This window comes from Plecotus auritus, assembly GCF_963455305.1.
Source record: "Plecotus auritus genome assembly, chromosome: 2".
NCBI lineage: Eukaryota > Metazoa > Chordata > Mammalia > Chiroptera > Vespertilionidae > Plecotus > Plecotus auritus.
Genome location: NC_137771.1, coordinates 1,837,893 through 1,861,303, shown reverse-complemented (window position 1 = coordinate 1,861,303; position 23,411 = coordinate 1,837,893). Strand labels below are relative to the sequence as shown.

Below are 23,411 nucleotides of genomic sequence, written 5' to 3'. Positions count from 1 at the left end.
GTGCAGCGCTGCGGGCAGGGTCGCGCAGGCGCGGAGGCCGGGCGGGCCGGGCCCGGTCTGGTTGTCATGAGAGCGGCGGCCGCGGCCCCGGCGCTGGGCGCCGCCGCTGCGAGTCGGGGCAGCGGAGGCGGCGCTACCTGAGCTCCGCCGAAGGCGCGGAGGTCGTGTGGACGCCGTGGTCCGGCGGCCCTCCATCCTGACAGGTGGGCGCTCGGTTCCTGGCGTTTCGCGTCGGGTTCCGCATCCCGGTGTCCTGACCTGCCTGTGCGGGGCGCCCGGCGATGGTGACTCGCTGCCCCGCGCAGGTTCCGTCCGCGTCCCGGTCCTTTCTTAGTTACTTTGGGTCCCCTCGCTTCCACATCGCAGAGGCACTCTCAGCCCTTCAGATCACCTGACCCAAAACCACTTGGCTGTGTACCGTTTAAGTTTCCGTGAGAGGTGGAAACAGCTTTCTCTCCGGGATGTTCTGGTAGCAGAACATTCGGAAGTTGCTAAAATGTGTCCCTTTGCCGTAGAGATGCCAGTGCCCCTGGCCCGCACGGGAAAGACTTCAGGAAAGAGACCTGGAGTCACCCTTTTCCCGGCGGGACCAGCCTGTGGAGTGAGGGGGCCTTGGGGACACCTGCAGGCGGGCGCTGGCTGGGGGTGACCTCCGTCCTGCACGGGGGCTGTCCGGGTCCCAGAGCCACAAGCTGAGCACTCCCCGGTTCTCCCCCAAGTTGTGGGTGGTTTTTATAGAGCCTATGCCCCCCCCCCCCCCCGCCGTGAACCCTCCTGCAGCCCCGCTCAGGGCATGGCCATCGGGTCCTAAATCAGGAGGAACCCTTCCCGGGCTCTCTGTCCAGGTTGCGGGGCCAACTTCGTGTCCTCACGCAATGTGCTGTCCCAGCCCTGCCCGGCCAGACTTACTAGAGATCAAAGTTACACCCCTCAGCTCGGGACCCCCAAGGCCGGCTCATCTTTAGGAGCACGACCTGCTGCTTCCTAGCCCATCTTGAAAACGGGTGTCTTTTCCTGTTCTCGGCTGAGTGTGATGGTGGATCTTGAATCCGTACAGACTTGAAGTCCTACTCACATTGCCAACGTGTGTGTAGACTCACTCCTTCACCCAGCACTTGGCACTACGGTGGGCAAGGCCTTGAGGGCCTGTCCTTCAAACCTTCATGACAACGGACACAGGTTCAGCTGTCACCCCAACGCCAGAGACAAGGAACCTGAGGCGTGGCGAGGCCCAGGCCAGGGTTTGTGCCCAGCTGTCGGTGGTCAGGTTCCAACACCCTCCGCTGTGGCGCTAAGACTGAAAAACAGGACCTTTTAAGCCCACCGGGAGGATGTGGCCACGATACCATGTTGTCTCAAGAAATCCAAAACAAAGGACTGGCACTTAGGGACCAGGGAGGGGAAATGGCTGGGCACAGCAGGGGCAACCTCCCAGGGTGTCTGAAAAGGATTCCGTTTTGGCCACCCCCTTCCAGAGCCCTTCCACCTTGTACCCTAGGTGCCGGGGGTCTTGTCCAGCATCTAGAAGGGTTCAGGAATCTGGAGAAGGGGCTGCTGTAAATTATTAAAGAGTCTAGAGATGAAACATAATTTTGGATGGCATTTTTGGGGACCAGAGGAGCTTGGCTGTAGGAAGCAAGTTCTCTGTCTCTCTGGACCCCTTGCTTTTTATTAACACAAATTGTCCTCAGGCAAAGTAGATATACAGATCAAAGGCCAAGGTTTAGTACACAGAATCCATTGTCAGATTGGGGGAACTGCCTAGGCCCGTGGTTGGCAAACTGTGGCTCGCGAGCCACATGCGGCTCTTTGGCCCCTTGAGTGTGGCTCTTCCACAAAATACCACGGCCTGGGCGAGTCTATTTTGAAGAAGTGGCGTCAGAAGAAGTTTACGTTTAAAAAATTTGGCTCTCAAAAGAAATTTCAGTCGTCGTCCTGTTGATATTTGGCTCTGTTGACTAATGAGTTTGCCGACCACTGGGTTAGGCTGTTCGGCTGTCTGGCCAGCAGGAGGCAATAACAGGTAGATTAGAATGCCCTCAGCTGTCTGGCAGCAAGCAATCATCTATGCACATCGTTAGGTGTGGGGAAATGCCCTTAGCCATTTCCAGCAGGCAATCCTCAAGGTTCCATCAACCTTTAGATGAAACTTCTTGCCTTTATGACATGCTGGAATTAGCTTCCGGCACCTGGGATCCCCTTTATAAACCTTCAAGTGTTACCTGAGATACTGGGGTGTGGCTAAAAAAGGATGCTACTATGGGAAGTGCTTAAGGGGAAACAAGGTTCTTTCACAGCGGTGAGCGGTGGAAACGTTGTGAGTTACTTGGTGTGTGAGCAAGGCTGGACCTGGCAGTTTCAGTAGATAAAGCTGTTACAGTATGTTACTAAGTTCCTCTCTTTTAAACAAGTGTTTCCTGCTCTCACCAGCAGCCCCAGCGCACAGAATGCCCCACAAGATCGGATTCGTCGTCGTCAGCTCATCTGGGCACGAGGATGGCTTCAGCGCCCGGGAACTCATGATCCACGCACCCACTGTCAGCGGGTGGAGGTCGCCAAGGTGGGCTGGGCGAGGGGCCTCGGGGGGGGGGGGGGAGGGCAGCGGGGGCTCTCACTCGTCGAAACTCAGACGTCCGAGCCGCGGGTTGTCCGCTGCTGCTGCTGCACCCCCACCTGTGTGGCGTCGTGCACTTTCTTCCTGCGCTTAGGTTTTGAAAGAGAACTTGTTGGACCTCTTCCCTCGTCACGTTACCCACGTTCACCTAAGAAATGTGCACATACAGGAGAGGCGATGGAAGACAGGGACCCGCCCGGGAGTCGAGGCGGCTCCGCGCCGTCCGCCCCGCTCACGCCGTCTCTGGGCTGCGCTGCGCTGTGGGTTTGCAGGCCTCCTGGTTTCGCCTCTGACCGCTTGGAGGTCACACCAGGCTTGAACCAAGGAGGGCTCTGGGGTTTGTCCTGATGTTTGTGCGCCTTTGCGCGCGTGTTCTGCTGGAGGGATGTGATTCTAGGTGCTGTGTTTCTGACACGGGGGTCGGGGTGGGGGGAGCGGTCATCCTCACTGAGCAGAGGTCAGGGGGTGCTTGCTGAGAGCTGGGTCAGACCGCGCACCGGCAGCATCGTCAGTGCCCTGGGGTGGCTGTCCCCCCAGCCCCGTCACCTCCTCGGTGTCCCTGCTCCTTGTCCCAGTCTGAGTAGAAGGTACTACTTACTCCTGACTCATACACATGTAATATGCATCACAGTCTAAATTCCGTCCTATACCTGCGACTCAACTTGTACCACGGACAGGTGGAATATAGATCCCACTTTAAATGCAAACATTGTTCCTTTTGGCGTTTTTTTGAGGGAACCCAATAAGCCAGTCTCCCGCCCCTGCCTGAGATCTGGAGCAGCTGAGAAATGAAACGAGTCGTTGGGGTGGGGGGGGAGGGAATGGCTCCTTTATTGTGGGTGAGGCTGATACTGGGGAGCGAGGGCTGTGTCTGCAGGCAAGTCAGCCGGCAGCACTCAGCCGCCCACAGCCAGGCCGCCGCCCCAGGGCAGCCGCGAGGGGAGCAGGAGGGACGCCTCTGGCCGTGCCTTCCCCAGGCCCCAGTCACCCCAGTGCTGCTCTCCCTGGGCCTGGGCTGGGCCCCGTGTCCTGCAGAGGCACCCACCCCCACTCTCCTCTCCCTCCCGCAGAATCCTTCGTGCTCGCCGCACCTGCTCAGCGTTTGGGGCCGGGGGGGGGGGGGGGGGGGGGGCGTCGCCCATAAAATAGCGAATGCGGCGCTTCCGGGCTTGTCTCAGGCGCAGCCCTGGCTCGTCCCGGTGGTGAGGCTCAGCCCGCAGCGCAGCCAGTGCCCAGGGACCCGCCGCCATCGCACGGGCTTGCGCTGGGCTTGGCTGGGGGCTCCTGCCTGCAGCCCAGAGTGGGGAGGGGGTCGGGTCCTACCCGGGCACGGGGAGCCCCTCTGTGGCCGGCCACCACCTCGGACCTTGAGTCTGAAAGCTTCGGGGGCGAGAGGCGGCTCTGAGGCGGCGCAGCCCCCACCAGCGCTGAGCCTCAGGCCTGGCGTTCTATGCCGTTTCGGTTAAAAGGAACCTGAGCTTCCACCAGCCCGGCCGGCTCCCTGGGCGTCGGCTCAGGCTGTGTGCTGCAGCCATAACTGTCCCCTGCATCCGCACTGCCACATCCTAGCCAGCCGTGGGCAAACTACGGCCCACGGGCCGGATCCGGCTGTTCTATCCGGTTCTCTTGCTCTCCCCTCTGCTCCTTTACTTTGAATTTATATTAGTTCACACAAACACTCCATCCATGCTTTTGTTCCGGCCCTCCGGTCCAGTTTAAGAACCCATTGTGGCCCTCGAGTCAAAAAGTTTGCCCACCCCTGTCTAGGCTCTCTCTAAAGGGTTTTAAAGTTACACAGCTTCGACATCTGGCCGCTGCCCTCGTTTCCTTTAAGCAGCTGCGGGGGGTTTGGGATGCTGAGATGCTGGCCCCGCCCCTCCTCACGCAGAGTGTGCGGTGCGGGCAGCGCTGACTCCCCCAGTCCCGCGGCCGACACGCACGGGGCGGGAGAGTGTCTGTGTCGCAGCTGCTGGTTCCCGTGTTCCTGCCGCCCTCCTTCCCACGGGCACCTCACAACCTTTGCTTTGCAAAAACTCAGTATCGGGAAATGCCAGGCGAGGTGCCCCGACCCAGAGCCTGTCCGATCCGCCCCCTGGTCGCCAACCACCCCCTTTCTCGTCTCACTCCCCCGCTCATCCCTCAGAGTTCAACATGCAGCCGTCCCCCCTCGTCCAGGGTCTCAGTTACCCGCGGTTGAACCACAGAGTGAAAATATTTCATGGAAAATTCCAGAAGTAAACAGGGCACACGTTTCAAAGTGCCTGCTGTTCTGAGGCGCGTGATGAAATCCGGAGCTGTCCCAGGGACGTGAATCACCCTTTGTCCAGCGTCCCGCACTGTGGACCTCCCTGCCCGCCAGTCACGGGTCTCAGCGCTTGTGTCCCAGCCGCCCTGGTTCCCCTGGCAACGGGCCCAACGCGCAGGGGGTCTGCTGGCGGCTCTGAGTTGCCCAAGGGGGGCCATAGGTGCTTCTGTGGGTGAGCAGGGGGCGGTCTCGCCTTCGTGAGTGAGAAAACCGCTGAGGCTGCGGAGATGCACGGTGAGAGCCGAGGAGGGAAAGGGATTCCTTCCTATTCCTTCCTTTGCCGTCTCGCCTCTGCCTGCGAGGGTTCCGGCCACGGAGCGTGACGAGCGCCTGTTGGGAGGGAAGCGGCGTGGGATTTGTGGGTGGGAGACGGAGCGGAAAATTGTTCCGACCGACAGCGAGGAGTTTCGGAAAGCGGAGCGTCTGCGGGGCCCTGGCGGGAGCCCGAGACAGGGCCGCCCTCGTCGCAGCGGTCGATCATCAGAGCCGCTCAGGTAGTGGTGAGCCTGCCCCTGGGCCTGGCCCGCGGCCTGAGCAGCTGCCCCTCGCTGGGCAGGGGTGGGAGGACCGCACCCGCAGGCTCAGCGCTGGCCGCGGCCGCAAGGGTTTCCCAGATTCACACCCTTCCCTGTCCTCCTCCTCTGTCCCCAGGGAGCCCGCCTCCAGCTGGCATCAGCCTGGTGTGGGCCCCCCCGCCCCCCCCCCGGCCTACGCAGCAGGGAGCCAAGCGGGGCCTGGAGGGGGAGGCCTGCTCCCCATGTCAGAAGCTTAGGATAGGCTGGGCCGCTGGGGGGTGCCGCCGCCGCCCAGGTCATGGTCCCATGGTGCCGCTCAGATGTCTGCGTGGGAATGGCCGGTCACCAGCTGGATTATGGGATGGGGCTCAGGGCGAGGTTCAGTTGGGGGTCCCTGATCAGAGGAGGTTTTTAAAGCCATGACTGACGGGACACCCCCATGGTGATTGCAGAGAGGAGGAGGCTGGGACCCAGCCCAGGGCACAGTCAAGGTCGCAGGGAGGGGCCCTGCGGTGGGAGGGGCCGGGAGGGGAGGCCAGTGGCTGAGCGAGGTCTCATGGGCACCATGGGGTCAGGGCCCTGAGTGTGTGGGGGGCAGAAGCCGCCTGCAGGCACAGGGAGGGGCTCCTGCTCGCCCAGGCTGGCTGAGGGCAGCTCAGCAATGGTGGGAACTGGGGGGGCAGGGGTCACGGGAGGCTTTCCTTCACCGGGGGCTTTCTGGAGTCTTGGTGTCCTGATGGAATGGTGATGGGATGGTGGCGGAGCAGCGGCGGGTCTGGCCGGGCCCCTGGCTCTGGTGGGGTTCGGCTGGATTGCTGGGCTTCGTGAAGAGCGGCTGTGGGAGGAGAGGTGGGTGAGGGACAGGCCGGGGTGGCCAGTGGGCAGGGACCCCGAAGGCAGTGACTAGCAGCGTGTCCCCTGCTCCAGACGCCCTGCGTGCTGGCTGTGAACCCAGTGTCGCCAGCTCAGCGCACGTCACGGTCACGGTCACATCCCAGGAGGCGGGGCTGGCGCTGTGGCTCTGCCGCCTCGCGTTCAGGGCTGAGCGTGCGTGTCCCTCCCAGAAAGATGGGGCTGCGGCGTGGGCCACTGCGCCTGCGCTGGGGGGGGGGGGGGCCACATAGTGAGCACGGGAGGCTGCTGCCAGCCATGGCAGGCCCTCCCTCTAAGCCAGGGCTCCGGGCGGACGGACGTGTCGGCTCCTGTGGGGGGTCCGGAGCTCCGGCTCGCCTGCCCGCACGGCCTTTAAAGGCACGTGTTGATCTCGTGATAAACTTCAGTTTCACTTGGAGCCGTGTCCCCGCTGCTGTCCCCGGGCGGCGGGCAGGTCAGATCCAGCCCTCGCTCCCAGCGCGGTCCCGCTGTGAGGAGCCGCGAGGGCAGGAGAGGTGTCCCCGTCCCCCGGGTCCCGTCGCCACGGACCTGGGCTCTGCGGGGAGAGCGGTGCCGGGCGCCCTCGGAAGCACAGCCGCTCTGCTCTAGGTGCTGCCAGTTCCCACAGGAAATCGTGGTGCAGATGGTGGAGCGATGCCGCATCCGGAAGCTGCAGCTGCTGGCCCACCAGTACATGATCCCCAGCAAGGTGGAGTTCTACATCAGCCACTGCCTGCCCGAGTACCTGGCCCCGTTCCAGGCGGAGCGCTTCCGCAGGCTCGGGTGAGCAGGAGGGCGGGCGTGTCAGGGCCACGTTTGGGGACCCTTTCCTGGAACCCCGAGACTCTCCTGAGCGCCCCTCCTCTGAGTCCCGGGCCCCACACTCGGATCTGGGTCCCGGGTCTGTGGCCCCACCCCCCACATCCCCCCCACCCCCCCAAACACACACACACACACACACACACACACACACGCACACACACCCCCCGCTCGCTCTCTGGGGTTTCCTGCGGCCACACTCCCCTCCAGCCCCGCGTAGGTGGGAGGGGCTGCACTGGCCCAGCCCCCCAGCCAGCCTGCTCTGTGCCCTCCAGCTACGTCTCCCTCTGTGACAACGAGAAGACGGGCTGCAGAGCCCGGGAGCTGAAGTCGGTCTATGTGGACACAGAGGGGCAGTTTCTGAAACTGGTTTTTCACCAAAATCACGCCAACAAGTACAACATCTACAATCAGGTGACACGCCTCCCCGTGCCAACCCCCAGCTGTGGTTGGGTCCTGTGTCCCCCCTGTCTTTGCAAAGAGGCACTTTCAGTCTTCTGTGGGGTGGCATCTCTATGGGGAATGTTAAGCTCCCCTAGAGGGAGCTGCTGGCCCCGCTGCTGGCGGGGAGCTGAGGGGGTGTGGAGAGGGAGCTGGGGGCCTCCTCACCTCGTCCTTCCTCCACACCCCGCCCCCCACGTGTTTTCACCAGGGACAGGTTGGTTCCTACTTCAGCTACAGGGATTCTCAAGAAGCGGGGTGGGGAGGGGCTCCTCCCCCTCCGGTGAGACTCAGCCCTATGAGCTGTGGGAACCTTGGCGTTCATTTCTTTGTCTCATTTACCAAGCGCGTTGGTGTGACCCACGTGGGCCTCGAGCAGGTGGTTCCCTGAGAGGCTGGGTTAAAACTGGGAGGCTTGCCCTGGCCAGTGTGGCTCAGGGGCTGAGCATCAACCTAGGAACCAGGAGGTCACGGTTCAGTTCCCGCTCAGGGCACAGGCCCGGGTTCTGGGCTCGATCCCCAGTGTAGGGCGTGCAGGAGGCAGCCGATCCATGATTCTCTCTCATGGATGTTTCTATCTCTCCTATCCCTTCCTCTCTGAAATCAATAAAGATGATATTTATTTAAAAAAAAAAAAAACTGGGAGGCTTTTAGCTGTTATTGTTTTCATACCCTCTAAACTTTAAAACAGCCACTGGGTTCAGCATTAGAGCATCAGCTTGTGTAACTTACAGCAGGGGTCGCTGACAACCCTGCTCATCCGCGCGGCGTTTCACCAGGGACGCGCTCCGTGCGCGGCCTCCCGTTGGTGGCTGTGACAAAGGCGGTGGTTGCCCACCTGTGATACGTGGTTTCCGTGCTCCCCCAGGTCGCCCTGGTTGCCATGAACATCATCGGGGACCCTGTGGGCTGCAGCAATGAGAGCAACATGGTGAGTTTGAAAGTTTAATTTCCACGGTTCTGTGCTGCTCCTTTCTCCTCCGAGGTGCTAAACAGCCTTCTCGCCCCAAAGGCCTCCAGGGAGAAGCTGGTTGACCACTCCCTGGGGCAGCGCACGGAGGACCCAGCCCTGGAAGGAACCTGCTCTGGGTAAGAGCCCCTCCCGCAGGCAGTGAGCGGGCCTCCGGGGGGCCACCCCCCAGGTGAGCAGCGCCTCCGGGGGGCCACCCCCCAGGTGAGCAGCGCCTCCGGGGGGCCACCCCCAGGTGAGCAGCGCCTCCAGGGGGCCACCCCCAGGTGAGCAGCGCCTCTAGGAGCTAGGGCTGGGGCGTTCTCCCGGCTGTCTCAGCGCTGAGCCGGGCCCTCCACCGCCCCCCACAGTGGGGACCTGGCTCTGAAGTTTGCACCTCTTTCCTGTAGGAAGTCTGACCACATCTCCCCACTAGACGACTTAGCTTTCGATATGTACCAAGACCCGGAAGTGGCGCAGATCATACGCAGGTTAGACGAGAGGAAGCGCGACGCCGTGCAGCAGGAGCGCTACGACTACGCCAAGAAGCTGAAGCAGGCCATCGCGGACCTGCAGAAGGTACGGCTCTGAGGGCCGGCCCCGTGCCCGCGGGCTCGCCTGAGGATGCCCGTCCCAGCTGCGGGCGGTGCCCGGCCTGCAGGCGGGGGTGTGGGCTCAACGATCCGGCAAAACAGAGGCGCAGCCGACGAACGCCCGGAGAAACCTGTCATGAGCCCGTGGGTCCCCCAGACGTCCCCCAGACGCCGGTGGGGACACGTCCCAGACGGGTTAGACGCCCACACTCGCGGGGTTTCTCAGGCGCTGCTGCGGCCACAGGCAGCACTCGCTTTGCAGGGCGTGGCCGTGCGGCCGTGGCTCCCGGGACCCCTGGTCCCCCAGGACGCGTAGGTGGGCAGCGCCTCCGTCCAGTGGGCGTGACTGACCGCCGTCCGCCTGGGGCGGCGGAGCGGAGACAGCGGGTGCTGTGTGCGCAGGTCGGTGAGCGGCTGGGGCGCTACGAGGTGGAGAAGCGCTGTGCCGTGGAGAAGGAGGACTACGACCTGGCCAAGCACAAGAAGCGGCAGATGGAGCAGTACCGCGCCCAGGTGTACGCGCAGCTGGAGCTGCACAGCCTGGTGGACGCGGAGCTGGTAGGTGCGGCGTGGCCGAGGCCGAGGGCGGGGCACCCGGAGGGCCTGCCGCGCTGTCCGCAGAGCCGGCGTCTGTCCCGGGTGCCCACCACCGCGGCTCCCGCCTCGCCCGGCTCTGGCAGGCCTCGCAGTCGAGCAGAAAGGGGCGGGCACTTGCTCCCCAGTATTCCTCGTTGGTGAGGCGTTGCCGCCCCCGGGAGTGTGGGAAAGGAACCCAGGGGCCTCCGCTGCCGAGAACACGCTCCAGGGAGGTGCTGCCCCCTCCTCAGACCCACTCGGGCAGGAGTGCACCCCGCTGCAGATGAGGAGACGGAGTGCACCCCGCTGCAGATGAGGAGACGGAGTGCACCCCGCTGCAGATGAGGAGGCGGAGGCTGAGCCGACCCCGAGGCTGGGTCCAGATCCCGCCGCGCCGCTCCAGCTGTGTGATCAGACTCATCCCTGCTCCACCTCTGCCTCGGTTTCCCCGGCACCTTCGCCAGGGGGCAGTGGTGGGCACTGAATGAGCTGCTCTGTCTGAAGCACTGACCCCCCGCCCGGTGCCTCGCACTTGTTAGCACGATGCGGGGTAGTGAGCAGTGCCCGCTGGCAGCGGTCCTCGGGGCAGCCAGGTGCCCATGGGCCTCTCCGCTGGCACAGCCGCGAGGTGTGCCTCCACGCTGGTGACTCATCCACGTGCTCGTGATGACACGGACCCGCCGTGTGTCACCTGTGTGGCCCACACAGTGACCGTGCGGGCAGTGAGGGCAGCGATGGCCTGGGGAAGGTGCGGGGCCTGGGGTGGTGGCCCTGGGGATCACGCGTCCCTTTTCCCTAGGTGCCAAGGCCATTGGATTTGCCGCTCCAGCCCCTCGTTCACTCCAGCAGTTCTTCCCAGCTGCCGCCCGCGCTGCCGCCACCTCAGGAAGACAGCGCGACAGAAAACCGGCTTGCAGAGCCGATCCCTCTGGAGCAGCCCTCGTCGCACTCCCTGGACGTTTCTTCTCAGCTCTGCTCCTCGGACCAGCCGCTGTCCCCCTCACACCCTCCCCGCAAGGCCCACGTAGGTACCTCGGTCCCGTGGCACGAGGTTCACTCAGCAGGCGGGCCAGGCGCCTGCATGGGGGGTGCTGTCCCGTGCGGGGTCTCACTCGCCTGAAAGTCAGCGTCACATGGACTTGTCTGCGTGTCCGTCTCCCAGGGGATGTCAGCGGGGGGTGGGCCTCCTGCCCACTGCTCCCCGGGCAGCAGCCAGGGCCCGGCCGGCTCAGGAGAGCCCGCGCCTGTGGGGGAGGCGGGGGAGACGCGGAGGCCGCTGGACAGCGGGCAGGGAGCTCGGGCAGGACACTTGCAAGCCGTGACCAGGGAAACGTGGCCTGCTTGCCTGTTGAGCTGACCCGCTGGAGGCAAAGGGTAGGAGGCAGCACTGGCATCGCTTTTTGTTAGGCTGCGAGGGGGGAGGGGAGGAACCCTGACTGCATTTTGTCAGTTGCGCCTGCCGCCGTAGAAACCGTTCTGAGGATGCTGGGATTTGGCACGAACCCTCGTTCAGCCTGAGAAGGCCACGGCAGTGAGCCTGCCGTGTAGACGGGGGCGGGCGGGGTCCACACGGGAGCTCTGCAGCCCCTTCCTCCCCCGCAGCCCGAGGCCCTGCCCTATGATGAGCGCCCCCTCCCCGCTGTCCACAAGCAGCCCGGGGCGGCCGTGGAGCCGGAGAAGAGGGACCTGGACGCCAGCGAGGCTCCCCGAGCCGGTGCTGCGGGCGAGCCCGAGCCGCTAACGGAGAAGGCCCTGAGGGAAGCCAGCTCTGCCATCGAAGTGCTGGGGGAAGCCCTGGTAAGAGGGTGCCACGGGGTGTGTGTGTGCATGCGTGTGTGTGTGTGTGTGTGCGTGTGTGCGTGTGCGTGTGTGTGTGTGTGTGTGTGTACGCACGCGCGCGCTCACGGGGCAACCCCATGAGTGAATGAGTGACATCCACAGTGTCCTGTCCTCTCGGCCCTGCTCCGCTCCTCAGACTCCTGCCTGCGGCTTTTTTTTTTTTATTTTTTTATTTTATTGACATTTTACAGAGAGGAAGGGAGGGATAGAGAGCTAGAAACATCGATGAGAGAGAAACATCGATCAGCTGCCTCCTGCACACCTCCCACTGGGGATGTGCCCGCAACCAAGGTACATGCCCTTGACCGGAACCGAACCTGGGACCCTTCAGTCCACAGGCTGATGCTCTATCCACTGGGCCAAACCGGTCAGGGCCTGCCTGCGGGTCTTTATGGACTCAGCCCCTCGCATATTTGGTCTCCCTCCTTCCCTGCTGCCGTCCCTTTTCCCAGCATGACCCTCTTTCTCAAAGAGCCCGACCTTCTGCCGCGTCCGCGGAGGGCAGCTTCGCTTTGCCGTTCGCCTGCAGCAATGTTTCGGGCTCATTTGCTGGGGCCCCTCTGTGGTCTTTGGTCCAGGGTCTCCGCAGAGCCCCTCCAGCACCGTGCTTCGGGCGAACCGTTGTTTTCCCAGCAGCCCCCTCGCCGTCCAGCTTCCGCACCCGCGGAGTACCTGGGGTCGAGGCTGTGGACGGGCTCAGCCTCGTCTCTGATGGCACGTCTGTGCCCTCGGGGATCTGCCCGAATTCTTCCCCTGTGGGAGGGAGGGGGGGTGGGGGAGGGGGAGGGGTCTTGTGCTGATTACTCAGCGAATGAAACAAGGAAACGGAAGCGAGAGTTTCGGATCTCACCAGTGAGGACTCGTTTAACTCTGTGTCCTGAGCTCAGAGCCGGCCGTGCAACCAGCTCCCTGCGCCACCAGCCCATGGCGGGAGCGACAGCAGGGCGACAGGCAGCGCGTCCTCGCACAGGGAGCCCAGCGCTCTGTCCCCTTCCCAGCCCAGAGCGCTCGCCCCGGCCCCGCAGCCTCAGGTTTTCCTGCAGAAAAGCGGCTCTCTGAACGCACAGCGCACTCACCCTGTGGCGGGCCTGGTTTTAGAAAAGGGGTTTTTTTTTTCACTTGAAACAAAGGCTCGGGTGGCACAGTGCTGGGGCGGTGAGGCCGCCGACACCGGGGAGTAAGCAGGGCTCCCGCCCGCAGGTGGCTCGGGCCTATTCCAAGACGTGGTCGTTCCGGGAAGAAGCGCTGCTCACCCTGTACCAGCAGCTGGTGGACACGCCGGTCGGAACCCCGAAGGAGGACCTGAAGGGCCTGCTGCGCGCGGCCATCTTTCTCATCCGGAGGTCCATCCGGGACATCGTGACCCCCGTGAGTCCCTCGGCCCTCAGGGCCAGTGTCTGCCGCACCATGCCGTGCCGCTCCCTGGAGGGAGGGGAGACAGGAAGTCCCCGGTCACGGGAATGGCCAGCTCCCTCCGCGGGGCCAGCTCCCTCCGCGGGGCCAGCACCGAGGCGCTAGGGGTGTCCGTACGCCGGGCACCTGTCCCTCTGTCACTCGCGCTGGTCTGAACAGCCTCCCCGGTGCTCGTCAGAGCCGGACAGAGGCCTGGGCTCCAGGGCTCACGGGCATCGAGGCCCGGTCTCTCCGTTAGGAAACCTGGGGCTGGCGGTTACCGTTGAGCTTACTAACTCTGCGAGGCCTCCAGGGAGCGCCCCTGGGTGCACCGCCGTCTGTGCAGGAGCTCCCCCAGCTTGGCGGGGCTCTGTGACCCGGGGCACGGGGTATCGCGTGCTTGGGGCACCAGGAAGTGAGAGCGAGGGTCTCTGCACGCGAGGACCTATTTAGACAGTCGTTTCCAGGTGCCTCTCCCAGCCCTGCGGACAGCATGGCACGGTGTTCCCGGTCAGCCCTGACAGGAAGCCCGTGTTCCCTCGTGGTGGAATTCAGTCAGAACAGCTCGCCTGATCCTGCCCTCTCCCTCAGGTCTTCCAGGCCGCGCTGAAGGTGCTGAAGATGGTCATCACGCAGTATATCCCCAAGCACAAGCTGAGCAAGGTCGAGACGACGCACTGTGTGGAGAGGACCGTCCCCGTCCTGCTCGCCCGGACTGGAGACTCTTCTGCGCGCCTGCGGGTCGTGGCTTCCAATTTCATCCAGGTACGCCGGGCGCGGGTGCGCGCTGCCGGGGCACAGCCCTGCGGGGGGCACAGCCCTGCGGGGCCGGACTTGGTTCCGACGGGCGGGTCCCTCTGCTCGGAGCACCTGCCCATCCTTCGGGCCCTCCTGGACTTCTCTGGGCTCTGAAAGGTCTGTTTTGTCTTCGACGTGAACGTTGATGGAAAGGCACACTGCTTTCCTAGTGCTTCTCTAATCCGACACGCGCTCTTCACTTTTAAAATAAAAACGTGTGACGAACTAAATCAGGACAGAAAACACGGGGAAACAATAGCAAACGTGTCCCTGTCTGATGTAAACATTTCTCTCTGGACGAGTGAGCGAGCGTGCGGCCTCCAGGCCCGGGGAGGGCAGCGCTGAGCTGAGCTGGCGGGAGCTGTGACGGGTTTGGGGTTTGGGGTTTGGGAGTGCGGCCGCCCTGGGAGGGCGCAGCTGCGTCTTTAACTGCGGTGCCTCCGCTCCCTGGGGTCTGGAGCGAAGGCCTGCGTGTGGACTTCAGAAAACCTGTGCGTCTCCTGAACGTTTATCCACAACGTGTGAGCCGCACGTCTTTCTCGGAAAGGGAGCCAAAGCTTCCCTGTTTCTCCCCGGGACCCCCTCCCCTCTGAGGAGTCAGCTGCATGTGACTCGGGAATCTTGCCCTGTCGGTAAACAGGACAGTTCTCCGGCGCTGGGGGAGGCGCCCTGGGGGGACGTGTTGAGGGCGGGCACGTCCACTTCGGAGGGTTGAGCCCTCTGGCTCTGAGTGTTGGGACACTGACACCTCTGCTGGGGCCCAGGCACGGGCTGGCTCCGCTCTGCACGCGGCCGGGGCGGCCCTGAGCTCCCAGCCCGTGGCGTCTGCCTGTCTGCCTGTCACTGAGGCGCTGCTGATCTTCCCGTGGCTGGCGGGCTGAGCATGAGGGAGCTGTGTGGAGGGGGGGGGGGGTGTTCGGGCTGGGCCCTGCAGGCTCCTAAGCACAGACTGCCTTCCGTGTGGCCCCTCACGCTCCGTATGTCACCTCGTCGTCTCTGCGCTGGGTAACTCGGTGACAGTCGTGTCTCTTTCTGTAACCTTGACTTCAGCAGCGCTTGTCCGCGTAGATGTAAATGTGGCGGGGCTTGCCTTTCCCACCTTAGCCATCGGCAGCCCCTCGGCTCCTGTGCGGGGTGCACTCGGGTCGACCTCTGATAAATGCTGAGTGGTCCACAAAGCCAAGCTGATTGCTTTCAGGATTCGAGAACCTAGAAAACCTTTCCCTTCCCTGGGGGTTCTGGGGGGAGAAGCCTGGGTCTTGGGTCAGTTTTCTCTGAGCTCTCACTCAACTCCAGGCGACCTGGCTTCATGCCGTCCCCTTTGGGTTTTGCTCTACGGTTACCGTGTCTTCCACACAAGTGTGAGCTCAGGGACCGGTGATCTCACACCCACGTGTCACTGCCGTTTTATGACTTCTCCTTCATGGTCATTGTGAGGATCCTCTCGGGTGGACTAGGTTGCCCCCAGCACCTTCAGGACGACGGCTAACGGTGTGGCTCTTCCAGGAGATGGCCCTGTGCAAGGAAGTGAGGTCCCTCCAGATGGTCCCGTCCTACCTGGTGCAGCCCCTGAAGGCCAACGCGTCGGCGCACCTGGCCCTGAGCCAAGTGGCCCTGCTGGCCCGGCTGCTGAGGGACCTGGGCACGGACAGCACGGGCTTCACCGTGGACAACGTGATGAAGGTAAGCGTGGAGCGTCCGTCCGGGACAGACCCGGGGAAGTGCGCTGTGAGGGGAAGGCGCAGGCAGGCCCTCCAGAGCCCGCCTCCGGGGCGGCCGTGAGCCTGTCGCGGGGAGGCCGTGAGCCTGTCGCGGGGAGGCCGTGAGCCTGTCGCGGGGAGGCCGTGAGCCTGTCGCGGGGAGGCCGTGAGCCTGTCGCGGGGAGGCCGTGAGCCTGTCGCGGGGAGGCCAGCGCTTTCTTGCTGGCAGCAGGACCTGTGACCTTGTAACCCAGATGGGCGAGGCCTGGAGCTGACCCTCCTCCTCTCCGTGTAAGCAGCTGGTGCTGCGCAGTGCCGGGGTAGGGAAGGGTGTGCCGAAAGCGATGATGGACAGTGATGGACACGATCCAAACCCGCTCTGCGTCCGTCCCGAGGCCGCCACAGAGAGAGGCCGCCGCGCAGAGAGGGCAGGGCGGAGGGTGCCCCGCGGAGAGGGCAGGGCGGAGGGCGCCCCGCGGAGAGGCCAGGGCGGAGGGCGCCCCGCGGAGAGGGCAGGGCGGAGGGTGCCCCGCGGAGAGGCCAGGGCGGAGGGTGCCGTGTGGAGAGGCCAGGGCGCCGCGCGGAGAGGGCAGGGCGGAGGGCGCCACGCAGAAAGGCCAGGGCGGAGGGTGCCCCGCGGAGAGGGCAGGGCGGAGGGTGCCCCGCGGAGAGGCCAGGGCGGAGGGTGCCCCGCGGAGAGGCCAGGGCGGAGGGTGCCGCGCGGAGAGGCCAGGGCGGAGGGTGCCCCGCGGAGAGGCCAGGGCGGAGGGAGCCGCGCGGAGAGGGCAGGGCGGAGGGAGCCGCGCGGAGAGGCCAGGGCGGAGGGCGCCGCGCGGAGAGGCCAGGGCGGAGGGCGCCCCGCGGAGAGGCCAGGGCGGAGGGCGCCCCGCGGAGAGGCCAGGGCGGAGGGCGCCCCGCGGAGAGGCCAGGGCGGAGGGCGCCCCGCGGAGAGGCCAGGGCGGAGGGCGCCCCGCGGAGAGGCCAGGGCGGAGGGAGCCGCGCGGAGAGGCCAGGGCGGAGGGCGCCGCGCGGAGAGGCCAGGGCGGAGGGCGCCGCGCGGAGAGGCCAGGGCGGAGGGCGCCGCGCGGAGAGGCCAGGGCGGAGGGTGCCGCGTGGAGAGGGCAGGGCGGAGGGTGCCGCGCGGAGAGGCCAGGGTGCCGCCCTCACCACGGGGCCCTGAGGGCCCTTTCTCCCCTCCGCTCCGGGCTGTGACGACGGACCTGCCTCTCCGCTCAGTTCGCAGTGCGCGCCCTGGAGCACCGCGTGTTCCAGGTGCGGGAGATGGCGGTCTGCGTGATCCTTGACCTGTACCGGCAGCACCGCTCCGTCGTGCTCGAGTACCTGCCCCCCGACGACAGCGCCTCGCGCAAGAACATCCTCTTCAAAACCATTTTCGAGGGGTTTGCGAAAATCGACGGCCGACCCACCGATGCTGAGATCAGGGTACGTGGACGTGGGAGTCCCGGTCTGGTCCTGCTGAGGAGGTCAGACAGGGCAGTAAGCCGGTGGGTGTGCAGGCGCCCCCCTCGTGCCTGCCAGGCCTTCCCCGCCTGGAGAGACGGAGGTGTGAGGACGTCGCGTCTGGGCCACCAGCAAGCAGCTCTCACATCAGCTGGCAGCTGACGCTTCTCTCCCCCTGGCTCGGTCTTAGCGACGACTGCAGCGTGTGAAAGGCGACTGACCTGTAATTTGTCTCCCAATTCAAAGACGGCTCCCCAGGCTCTTCTAACGGGAGCGTCGTGTTCACACCAGGCACAGAGGAGAGCAGCCACAGAGGAAGCGGAGAGGCGGAAGAAAGAAGAAATTAAAGCTCTGCAGGGGCAGCTGGCCGCCCTGAAGGAACTGCAGGATGGGGCCCAGGTGAGCCGGGGTCACGTGCAGCCGGGGTCCACATACGCCTGAGGTTCGTGTGGGGCCGGGTTCCCGTGAGGCCAGGGTTCACGAGTTGCTGGGGTCCGGGTGGGCCAGGTTCACAGGGTCTCCCCTGGGCTTTGGGTTGGGGCCCTGTGACCGTGGACTTCGTGACGGAGCCGCGTGGCACAGCGTTGAGTTTCCCGGCTTATGCAAACGCGCCTCGGTGCTCTACCGGGATGAATGCAAGGAGCCCCCCTCGGCTCGTCTGCATGCTCTTGTGAGCCGGGGTGGGGGGAACTGCTGCAGACGCTGGGCCTCGGTCAGGAGGGTCCAGAGCCCCTTTAAGAGGAGGTGAGGGCGAGCGAGCCCCCAGGTTGCTGGTGTGTCTGGTGGAGGCTCTGTAGGGAGGGCGGGCAGAGAAGCACCTAACGGCCCAAGTTTTGGGGCCTGAGGGACTGGACGACTGAGGACACTGACCGAGACAGAGCCGTGCAGGGCAGGTGCGGGGAGAGCTGGGGGGGGCGGCTGCTGAGAGGCGGGGAGAGGACTTAGAGGCCTGAGCGGAGGTGCCGAGTGAGCAGCAGGAAGGCTTGCCCGGGGGCTCCTGGCACAGAGACCACCCCAGGCCTGGGCCCGGCGGGCGCACGTTGGAGAGGCAGGCAGCGGGGCAGGCCGGTCAGGCAGGGGCACGGGCGCCCTGGGAGCGACCCAAGGAGGGCTGCGGAGAGGGCCGGCAAAGGCTCAGGAGCCCGGGCTGCTGAGAGCCCAGGTGGGGCGGGCGCTGGCGGCGGGTGAACGACTTGGGGGGCGAGTGGCCTTGACAAGGGCGGGTTTCCCTGGAGCCCTGGCAGGCCCTGGAGGGAGGCGCGGGGGGCGGGTGACCACAGAGCTCGAGAAGTGGAGCCTCTTTCCCCGAGCAGCGCCCTGTCCGCAGGGCGTGGCTGCCAACGGGCTGCGGGCGGGGCAGCGCCGTGTTGGCAGGAACTCGAGAGCAAAACTTAGGAGCGCTTTCAGGATCGAGACGCATCGGCGTAGACTCGCAAGGAGCGCTGGCCTGACCCCTCTGCTTCTGTTTTAGGAAAAAGGAAGCGAGGCCGCCAAGACGAGGAGTCCAGGTACGTGAGTGGCGGCCTGAGGCCGTGGGAAACCGCTGCCCCCGGCAGGCGGCGCTCCCCGCCGCACCCCGGACGCGGGTGGGCCGTGAGGATCCCCTCGGTAACTGGTGTGTTTAAATACGTCTCACACCAAACGTCACCAACTTTAAAAATCTGGCTGCTGCCAAAACCGGTGTGGCTCAGTGGATAGAGCGTCGGCCTGCGGACTGAAGGGTCCCGGGTTCGATTCCAGTCGAGGGCATGTACCTTGGTTGCGGGCACATCCCCAGTAGGAGGTGTGCGGGAGGCAGCTGATCGATGTTTCTCTCTCATCGATGTTTCTAACTCTCTATCCCTCTCCCTTCCTCTCTGTAAAAAATCAATAAGATATATTTAAAAAAAAAAAAAAATCTGGCTGCGAAACCTTGAAAACAGTTTCCACCAAAAGCGAGTTGAATTGCTTTCTCTTTACGTTCTCAGACTCTGACAGGAGGTGCGCAGCCCCACGCAGTACCCCCGAAGCGGCCGAGAATCCGGGCCTGGACAAGTGCGTACGGGGCCCTTGCCCCGTGGGGAGGGGGAGGGACTCAGCGTGTACACACTGCCCTGTAGCTGCTTTCTCCCGGTTCACTGGGGTTCTGTGGACCGGCCACTCCTTTCCGTCCCTTAAAGCTGGCACCTGCCCCACAGTCAGCCTCAGCCCTGCCCAGGCAGGCGGCGGCCCATTGGTCGCAAGCGCTGGTCCCGGTCACAGGGTCAGAGCCGTAGGGCTCTCCCGGCGGTGCGGGCGGTCTGCACGGAGCCAAGCAAGTCTCTGCCTCTGCTGTGACTCAGGATCCTTCCTGCTGGAAGGGGTCCTGGGGAAGCTGACACCCCGACTCCGTGGAGCCCCTTCAGGGCAGTTTAACAGAGGAGCCCTCCAGCGCCCTACCCCTCGCTGGAGGCCCACCGCCGCCTCCGGCCGCCTGAGGCCCGGCGCAGACAGCCACCAAGGCCGACAGCCACCGAGGCCGCCCAAGCCTCACGCCCGCCTCCCGTTGCAGCCTGTGCATCTTCTGCGGGGAGCGGAGCGCGGCCTTCACGGAGGAGGGCCTGGACCTGCACTACTGGAAGCACTGCCTCATGCTGACCCGCTGCGGCTACTGCAGACAGGTCAGGTCAGGTCAGGGGGCGGCCGCTGCAGACAGGTCAGGTCAGGCGGGGCGGCCGCTGCAGACAGGTCAGGTCAGGTCAGGGGGGGCGGCCGCTGCAGACAGATCAGGTCAGGTCAGGTCGGGGGGCGGCCGCTGCAGACAGGTCAGGTCAGGTCAGGGGGGGCGGCCGCTGCAGACAGGTCAGGTCAGGTCAGGGGGGCGGCCGCTGCAGACAGGTCAGGTCAGGCGGGGCGGCCCCTGCTGACAGGTCAGGTCAGGTCAGGTCAGGTCGGGGGGCGGCCGCTGCAGACAGGTCAGGTCAGGCAGGGCGGCCCCTGCAGACAGGTCAGGTCAGGTCAGGCGGGGCGGCCGCTGCAGACAGGTCAGGTCAGGTCAGGGGGGGGCGGCCGCTGCAGACAGGTCAGGTCAGGTCACGGGGGCGGCCGCTGCAGACAGGTCAGGTCAGGTCAGGCGGGGCGGCCGCTGCAGACAGGTCAGGTCAGGTCAGGCAGGGCGGCCGTTGCAGACAGGTCAGGTCAGGCGGGGCGGCCGCTGCGACAGGTCAGGTCAGGTCAGGGGGGGGCGGCCGCTGCAGACAGGTCAGGTCAGGTCAGGGCGGGGCGGCCGCTGCAGACAGGTCAGGTCAGGTCAGGCGGGGTGGCCGCTGCCGACAGGTCAGGTCAGGTCAGGCGGGGCGGCCGCTGCAGACAGGTCAGGTCAGGTCAGGGGGGGGCGGCCGCTGCAGACAGGTCAGGTCAGGTCACGGGGGCGGCCGCTGCAGACAGGTCAGGTCAGGTCAGGCGGGGCGGCCGCTGCAGACAGGTCAGGTCAGGTCAGGCGGGGCGGCCGCTGCAGACAGGTCAGGTCAGGTCAGGCGGGGCGGCCGCGGCTCGCTCCGTCCTGAGCGGCTGCCTGGATGCTAAGGCGGCGTGGCAGTGCCCTTAAGACTAGGACTGAGCAGGACATGGGGTCTTTAGCCGAGGAACTAAATGACGAGCTCAGCGGGGTGGGTCCCAGAGGTAACAGATCGTGCCGACCTTCACCTTGGGCACTGGGAACTCTGCGGACCGTGGGCATGGGCATGGGCACGGGTGGTGCCGGCGGCCGGGGCGGGACACGCACAGGGACACGCACCAGTGCCACAGCTGCCGGCTGCGTCCTGCACTTGGGTTCGGCTGCAGGTGGTGGAGATCTCCAGCCTGACGGACCACCTGCTGACGGAGTGCGACCAGAGGGACGGGTTCGGGAGGTGCTACCGCTGCAGCGAGGCCGTCCCCAAAGAGGAGCTGCCCAGGCACGTCAGGTCCAAGGACTGCCACCGTGAGTGCCCTCGGGGCCGGGCCGGGCTGCGGGGAGGCCGGCCGCAGGTCCCGGGCACCACTGGCACCCGGCTCCCTGCGTCACCCACGGCCCACAGGGCAACGGGGTCTTGTCTCGCTGACACCTTTTCAGCTGCCAAACCAGAGAAGCTGGCCAACCGGTGCCCGCTGTGCCACGAGAACTTCGCCCCTGGAGAGGAGGTGAGGCTCGCCGGGTGCCAGCACAGTGGGTCCGTGTGCCTCCACTGGGAGGAGGCTCAGCCTCGGGGACAGGTGCGCTGAGGGAGCCCGTTCCCGTCTGTGCCCTACCTGTGGGCCCTGCCTGGTGGCGTGGCCACACTGTCACACTCTGGTCCCTTTTGACTCGTGAAAGTGAGCCAGCGGGCCGGGTCTGGAGAGTCTGCTTCCTGTCCGCTGCCAGGCGCTCCTCCCTCCCCACGCGAGCCATGCCACACAGGTGGAGTGGGGTCAGGCCTTCCGTCCTCCCCCTCCGAGCCCTGCAGACCTGGGCTGCAGCCTCCGTGTTCCTGGACTTCTCGTCCCACAGCCGTGAGCTGACGGCCTCTCCGCACACGCTCCGAGGCCACGGCTTTCTCCACGCCCGTCCGTGCTGCCCACGCAGTGACCTCGCTGCGCGGCTTACAGGCCCCGAAGCACCCCGCAGTCTCGGCGGCTCAGGAGCCTGCACGGGCCCTCCGGGTCCTCTCTTGGGGCCCCACGGGTGGCGGCGGGGGCCGTGTTCTCACCGGAGGGCTCCCCAGGGAGATCCTCTCTGAGCTCCCTCCGGGGCGGGCAGGGCTGCTTGCTTTGTCATCGGAGGACGGACCCCCTTCCCGGCGGCTGTCAGCCAGGGCTGCGCTGCGCTCATGCTCTCGGCTCCAGGCCACCCGGCCCCGCCCGTGCCCTCCCTGAACGGTTACCCTTCCGCACACCCTCCCGGGACGGTCTCACCGGGCGCTGCCTGGGGAGGGCCGTGGGAGGTGGGCTGCGCCTTGTGATCGGCTGAGCCCCGAGGGGCCGTCCACAGGGCACCCTGACCCCAACCCCGCGGCGCCTCTGGCTGCCTCTTGAACGATAGGCGCGTGGTCTGGGACCGCAGCCGAGGCTCCGCCTCCTGGTTACACCGCGGCCTCTCATTCCAGGCGTGGAAAGTCCACCTGATGGGCCCCGTGGGCTGCACGATGAACCTGCGCAGGACACGCCTGCTCTTCAAGGCTGCGGCGCTGCCACAGGGTGAGCATGGGCCGGCCGCCTCCCTCCGGGCCACTCGGCCAGAGCGGCTTCCCGTCCGGGCGCCAGGTCCCTAAGCAGCGGCTCAGGTCAGACCCGAATGCTTGTCATTAGGAAACTTCTGGCCGCGAGGCCCGGCTGCACCCCTACTTCGGGGTGAGAGAGAGGCGAGGCCCTGAGCGAGGATGGGCGTGAGCGGCGTGTGCGCGTCTGTGCCAGGCGCTGTGCTGGGCTGCACACCCTGGTCCCACACCGTCCTGGAACCCAGGGCACGGGGGGCGGGGGCGGGGGAGGCCAAGGTCATACTCCAGGGAGGAAGCCCCAGTCACATGGCTGCTCAGTCTCCGTTGCTGGAGCTGAACTGTTGAAGCCAAAAGCAGGCAAACGGCTCGGTCTCTCCTCTGACCCGCGGGCGCCGTTTCCTCTGAGCTCGTGGTCCTTCCTCTCCTGCCATCCCGGTGCGTCTGCGGCAGCCACCTGAGGTCACCACCAGGTGACCGCTGTGCTCTGCTGACCCCACACGGTCAGGCCAGCTCCTGTAGACGCGTGCCGGGGTCCCACCCTCCCGCAGTCCTCCCCGTGTCTGCCGACGCCCGCCTCCATACCGTCAGGTGCTGTGCGCTCCCTCGGGGTCCGTCCCCTCCTGACGGCGCCTGTGCTTTCTGTTGTGCCACCGCAGGCAGAGGCCCAGACACGGCCCAGCCAGGGCCCTCGGGGCCGAAGGCTGGAAGCAAGATCCCCACCCCAAAGGGGGGCCTGAACAAATGCTCCGGCAGGACCTACAGGAAGCAATGACCCGACAGGCCGGGCCCCTTGGTTCGAGCGCACCGAGCAAGTTCCTGATCGCGCACACGGCTCCGAACAGCCACCTGCGGCCGGCGGCCCTGCTCCGCCGCTGTCCTCGCGTGTGGGGCTGGCCGAGCCGGCGGCCCGACAACCGGCACTCCCGCCCACGTCCAGCTGGCGGGTGTGACTTCCGCGGGCCGGGAGCGCAGGCGTGGCTGTGCTATCGGAAGAGACCCCGAACCCAGCGCTAAGGAAGCTCCTGGAAGCAGGTGCCGGGTTGGGCCAGCGTGTCCCGCAAGCTCAGCACCCTCTTCCTCCGCAGTTACCCTTGCTGTGGTCTGTCTCAGCCACGGGGCTGTGGTCCCTGCGGGTCACGGACAGGAGAGCGGGGCGGCTCGAGCCCACACCCTCCCCCGTGCCTTCTCTCACGCCTTCTCCCGTAGGCAGCGCTGCAGAGCCTCTTTTCCTCTGTGACAGAATAAAGGTTAATGAAAGGCAATGGCGGTCACCGAGAACTGGTCCCTCCAGCACTCACATCCCCATCCCCGTCCCCCTCAAAGCCAGGCCGGAATTGGAGCTGA

At 65.3% G+C, this 23,411-nt stretch overlaps 1 protein-coding gene across 11 annotated transcripts; it reads left to right on the top strand.

Moving 5' to 3' along the window:
- The first annotated feature begins 7 nt into the window (after positions 1–7).
- Positions 8–23,333, top strand: CEP104 (centrosomal protein 104). 11 transcript variants are annotated; one of them, XM_080658173.1, is made up of 22 exons: positions 8–203; positions 2,434–2,560; positions 6,917–7,090; positions 7,402–7,540; positions 8,436–8,498; positions 8,580–8,656; positions 8,927–9,095; positions 9,512–9,667; positions 10,485–10,709; positions 11,288–11,482; positions 12,725–12,892; positions 13,508–13,681; positions 15,221–15,397; positions 16,651–16,857; positions 17,167–17,274; positions 18,347–18,383; positions 18,843–18,909; positions 19,406–19,514; positions 20,677–20,815; positions 20,948–21,015; positions 21,957–22,047; positions 22,724–23,333. In XM_080658173.1, exons 2-22 carry the CDS (start codon positions 2,448–2,450, stop codon positions 22,837–22,839), a joined length of 2,772 nt encoding a protein of 923 aa, XP_080514299.1. In that variant the 5' UTR covers positions 8–203; positions 2,434–2,447; the 3' UTR covers positions 22,840–23,333. The 11 variants fall into 11 exon arrangements, with proteins under 11 accessions (XP_080514299.1, XP_080514298.1, XP_080514302.1 ...); XM_080658172.1 differs by having other exon boundaries at positions 2,431–2,560; XM_080658176.1 differs by having other exon boundaries at positions 2,431–2,560; positions 11,339–11,482; positions 22,724–23,328.
- Positions 23,334–23,411: the final 78 nt, after the last annotated feature.

What these genes read in the sequence shown, in the direction of transcription:
- CEP104 (XM_080658168.1), top strand. Translation starts at nt 2,448, where the DNA reads ATGCCCCACAAGATCGGATTCGTCGTCGTCAGCTCATCTGGGCACGAG. An exon ending in AGCGGGTGGAGGTCGCCAAG is followed by an intron (nt 2,561 to 6,916) that starts GTGGGCTGGGCG and finishes GCTCTGCTCTAG; the next exon opens with GTGCTGCCAGTTCCCACAGG. An exon ending in CCGTGGACAACGTGATGAAG is followed by an intron (nt 15,398 to 16,650) that starts GTAAGCGTGGAG and finishes CTCTCCGCTCAG; the next exon opens with TTCGCAGTGCGCGCCCTGGA.